This window comes from Echinops telfairi, unplaced genomic scaffold, assembly GCF_000313985.2.
Source record: "Echinops telfairi isolate 266 unplaced genomic scaffold, ASM31398v2 ScPeMD7_2291;HRSCAF=2852, whole genome shotgun sequence".
Taxonomy (NCBI): Eukaryota; Metazoa; Chordata; class Mammalia; order Afrosoricida; family Tenrecidae; genus Echinops; species Echinops telfairi.
The window spans coordinates 30504550-30509235 of NW_022106189.1; the positions used below are offsets into that span (position 1 = coordinate 30504550).

General features: G+C 51.2%; 1 protein-coding gene across 2 annotated transcripts in view; it reads left to right on the top strand.

Annotated features, from left to right (window-relative positions):
* CTCF (CCCTC-binding factor) overlaps positions 1 to 4201 on the top strand; it is a 45450-nt gene extending 41249 nt beyond the window's left edge. Inside the window, exons 10-11 of one of the 2 annotated variants that reach the window (XM_004704607.3) lie at positions 1347 to 1508; positions 2722 to 4201. In XM_004704607.3, coding sequence (XP_004704664.1) covers positions 1347 to 1508; positions 2722 to 2903 — 344 coding nt within the window. In that variant the 3' untranslated portion in view covers positions 2904 to 4201. The remainder of the gene's footprint in view (positions 1 to 1346; positions 1509 to 2721) is intronic. The other variant, XM_045293615.1, reaches the window with a different exon arrangement.
* Positions 4202 to 4686: the final 485 nt, after the last annotated feature.

Genomic DNA, 4686 nt, shown 5'->3' on the forward strand with positions numbered 1-4686 from the left:
CTGACCAACCAGACACACTGTCACCTACAGATCTCTACGTGTCAGCACTGTGTTTCAGAGTAATCACATGTCCGGAGCCTCAGCAGCGCAGAGAACAGTAGCGCACATTCGTACCGCAGTAACTGAGGGCGCTCGTGATGGACTGAGTGCTGGGTGTAAATCCTAACTGTTAAACCTGGGGTTGTGGGTTGGAGTTGCCTCTTCAATGTTAGTAAGGCAAGATTGGTGTAGGGTCTTACCAGTCTCTTTGGAGAGAGAAAAGAGATGAGGTAGTGTCCCCTAGGGGCAGAGGCTCCCGGCCAGCACAGAGAGGAAGCCTTTCCCTAGAGCTGTAGGAGCCCTGGTGGCAGAGTGGGGTGTGCATTGGGCTCTAACCACCTTAGGGGAAAGATGAGACTTTCTGGTCCCTTACAGAGTTCCAGTCCGGGCAACCCACAGGGGCAGTTCTGCCCTGTCCTGTGGGATTCATGCCAGTCAGAGTCCACTCCCTGACAATGAGTTCGGGTGGTGTTTTTGGTTTTGTTTGATGAGCGTCCCAAATTGCAAGCAAACGAAGTTGTTTGTGATAGATCCACTCACTTGGGGTGTTCCTGCCCCACAGCCTGAGATACAGTCAGGAGCGTTAGCAGGCCTGCCAGCTCCTGCAGGCATGAGCAGCGGAAAGAGTCCCCGAGTCCCTGCGGAGGGCCGAGATTTGAAGTCTACCTGCTCTGGCTGTGTCAGGGAGACAGTGAGCTTCTTACTGGACTGAGCATTAATTGGTTTTTAAGGGTAGTGAAGCCCCTCATGAAGCCAAGCCATCAGGTGTAACTTGAATAATGGAGAGCCTGTCCATGGTGACAGTCACCGTAAAAGCTGTGTCACTCACAGATCATGATCGCACATGCTAGCTCAGTCCTTTGATGCGCAAGTCCCCGTGAAGGGTGTGAGGAGAGCTGGAACATCTGCAGCGTGGCATCTGACTTTCTTGTGTGGTGTGAGAGGGAAATGTGCATGATTTTCAACTCCCCACAGCCCTCGTGTGTTATGTAATGGGGTAGGATGGCATTCTCTCGGAAACACTGGAAACCCCATGTTGAATCTGAAGTTAAGTGGAAAAGTAAAGTCCAGTGACCTGATTCACTTACATACAATGAAACACAAAGTATGCAAGCTCTTTAATGCTGCCACCAAACCAGTTTACGACTGGTAATAGTGGACCATCAGCATAAGGTGTTTTTTATGGAATTCGGAACAATGAACAACTAGAGCTAACAGACTATGTGATGATTTGTGCTTGTTTTTTCCTTCCATCGCCCTTCTCCTTGCCTCCTACCCCCTGTTGGTCTTCCTGATTTCCTGAGAAGAAAATGCTGAGCCAGACCTGGATGACAATGAGGACGAGGAAGAGCCTGCTGTGGAGATAGAGCCAGAGCCAGAGCCAGAACCTGTGACCCCAGCCCCACCACCCGCCAAGAAGCGGAGAGGACGCCCCCCTGGAAGAACCAACCAGCCCAAACAGACCCAGCGTAAGTGCTTGCCTCCGAGCCGCGGCCTCTCCCAGCACATGGGGGGCCAGGCAGCTTCATGTTCTCTGGGGAGATGGAAACTAAGCCATGAGGACAAGGAAGATCGTGTCGGGAACAAGTTCTCCAAGGCCGTTTTTAGGGATTTTTTAATGGGGAACAGCTGAGGCAGCCTCTAGACGCCTGTTAAATTTTGGAAAGGAAGCGTCTTCGGTTTGACAAGATGGGCCGTGTTCCTGCAAGAGGGGTGTGCAGAACAACCCAAGCCACAGTGAACTGGCAGAATGGATGTGGTAACGCACGCCAGAAAGCCAGGCTTGGAAAGGAGGAGGATTGATGACATTTCTTTGCTGAGATTGTCCTAAGAGACTCGGGCTCTGTGAGGGCGGGCGTCTGGCTGCCAGCCCTCTTGTTCGTTCTCAGTTGCACTTTGCCCCTCACGACGGGCACCCAGATCTCTCTAGACCAGGCGTCTTCAAACTACGGCCCACGGGCCACATGCAGCCCGCTGGGGACATTTATCCGGCCTGCCGGTGTTTTTGCCCCGTTTTGTTTTTTTACTTCAAAATAAGATATGTGCAGTGTGCGTAGGAATTTGTTCGTAGTTTTTTTAAACTATAGTCCGGCCTTCCAGTGGGTCTGAGGGACAGTGAACTGGCCCCGTTTAAAAAGTTTGAGGACCTCTGCTCTAGACCTTCTGAAATTGTCACTGCCCCCTCCCTGCTGTGCCACCCCCATGCCCTAGAGAGGAGCGTGGCTGCAGCCCCTGGGGACCAGCACTCTTACTTGGCCTCTTGCTGGAGTGAGGATGTGGTTCCACAGCCAGGGGGTGTGAGAACCCCAACAGTTCTCAAATGCCAGCTTCTTGCGGAAAGTGGGCGCCACATAGAATACAAACGGTGGCCGGGATTCTCTCGGGTAGTCTTTCTGGCGCCCTTGGCCTCAGCCTCCTGCCTGCCTGCCTGCCTCGCACTGCTGGACAGCAAGGGTCAGGGAACCAAAGTGCACCTGGAGACTGGACAGAGCCATTGGGAGCCCCGGGAAGAGTGGCAGTACTGTGCTTCCTGGCCGTGCCAGCAGTGGGCTTGCATGGCCAGTGTGTGGCCCCGTGATAGTTGTGGGTCATTTTCACTGGCTTCTCTGTGTCCTTGCTGACAGGGCCACTGTAGTGGGGTCTGCATGTGGCATTTGGCTAACGTGTGCTCTTTTTTGCCAGCAGCAGCCATCATTCAGGTTGAAGACCAGAACACAGGTGCAATTGAGAACATTATAGTTGAAGTCAAAAAAGAGCCAGATGCCGAGCCCACAGAGGGCGAGGAGGAGGCCCCACCAGCTGCCACAGACGCCCCCAACGGAGACCTCACGCCTGAGATGATCCTCAGCATGATGGACCGGTGATGGTGGGGCGCCCTCCGCTCCAGGACTGCTCTGGGCTGTGTTTCAGCGGCTCACATCTTAATTCCTGTCCCTTTCTTCTTTTGGCTTTGGGAAAAAGCAACATTTTACACCATTTTACCAAACACACAGAACTAAAACTTCCAAGAATGATGTTAGGAAAATGTGATTTAAATAGGACTTTGTTTGGTGTTAGCAATCATGGAATGTTCTGAATCTCTGAGGGTTTACTGTGAAGTGCTTCGGACCGTGTGGAAGCCAGCCTCGCTTTCGCTTTCTTGAAGGAAATGAGACGGCTTGCCCTTTCGCAATACGGTAAACCACTCCAGAATGGCCACCCAGTCTCCCAGAGTTCTACGGTCTTCTTCCCAGCAGAGTTTTTAATTGTAAATGCAGACCTGGGAAGGACTTAGACTTTTAAACTTTTTGTTTTGTTTTGTTTTGCTTTTGCCTTTTCCTGACTCCCTTTGCGCGGAGTCGACTGCACACCAGTAGTATATGGCATGCTACGATCGGGTTCTGCCCAGAAAGCCTTGCCTTTCTGGGCAGAGGTTCTGGTATGGTCAAAGCTTGTAAATAACTTTTTTTACATTTTAATCTTTTCCATTAATTAAGAAGTGCAGTGTAAGAAACCCAGAAGTTTAATTACTTGCAAATTAAGTTCCCACAGACTCTGTAGTGTGTAAACAGAATTGGATTACAATCATGTAGCTGAACAGAACCCAGACTGCTGCCACGCCTGGAAGCTCACGCAAGACCGAGACGCCAGCACCCGGACCCGGACCGGACCTCGAACAATTAATTTTCAGTTCTGATTGTCCATCTCCATTTTCTTTGCTCTGTTTGTAGCCGAGTTTGTTTCCTGAACCCTCCGTTCAGGCAGCAGAGGGTGACTGAGTGGGTCACAGCCGCCCGGAACAAGCTGGGCCAGAACATTTTACTAGGTCAGAAATCTAAACTTTTTATCTTCAAAAAATAAAATATAATAATAATGTGAAAAAAGACCAACTAAAAAGTGATTCTTCTTGCACATGAACTGTCACACGTTTAAATGTGTTTTTTAGGACGCCTCTGTCTTTACTGATCTCCAACACCTTTTTCTTCTGTGTATTGCTTTAAGAGAGCCATCAGTTAGACTCTAGGTTGATGCATTTTGTACTTAGCTGTACTGTGTGATCTTTTTCATTATTTTAGGACGCCAACATGAAACCTGTAATGAATATGTAATGGGTTGAAAGCTGGGGAGGAGAATCTACTGCTGTACAGCTAATAAATCATAACGGATTAACAAGTGCTCCAAACGGGCCGTGTGGTGTGGTTCCTGCCTGGCGGGGGTCTGGGACCTCCCTGTGGGTGCAGCATCACGCTGCCCCAGGTGGGGCGGGCAGGCCTCCTGGCCCTTGGGAAGCAAAGCTGTGTTCCCGAGACTCCACTTCCTCTCCAGCAGATGGGAAGAGGCGATCTTGGCGGTGACAGGCTGTGGAGTGCATCTTGCTGTGAGTGTGACGCCCTGGAAGTGTAGCAGCGAGGTGAGTGGGTGGGCAGCAGTTGATGCCAGGTCCACCTGAGGAGCAGTCACAGTACCATAGACCTCCAGGGAGAGGGGACTTCCAGGCAGTTGGTCAACCCAGGAAAACCGAACGCACACAGGGCCTTCTGGGAGCTCAGGGTTCTGAGTCAGTGGCCTTAGGCAGTCACAGCTTGAGGCTGGGCTAATCCCCAGCGAGGCCAGTGTATCTTCCCAGAATTGTTTCAGTGCGCAAAGCCCCTCTCCCTTCTGCATGCT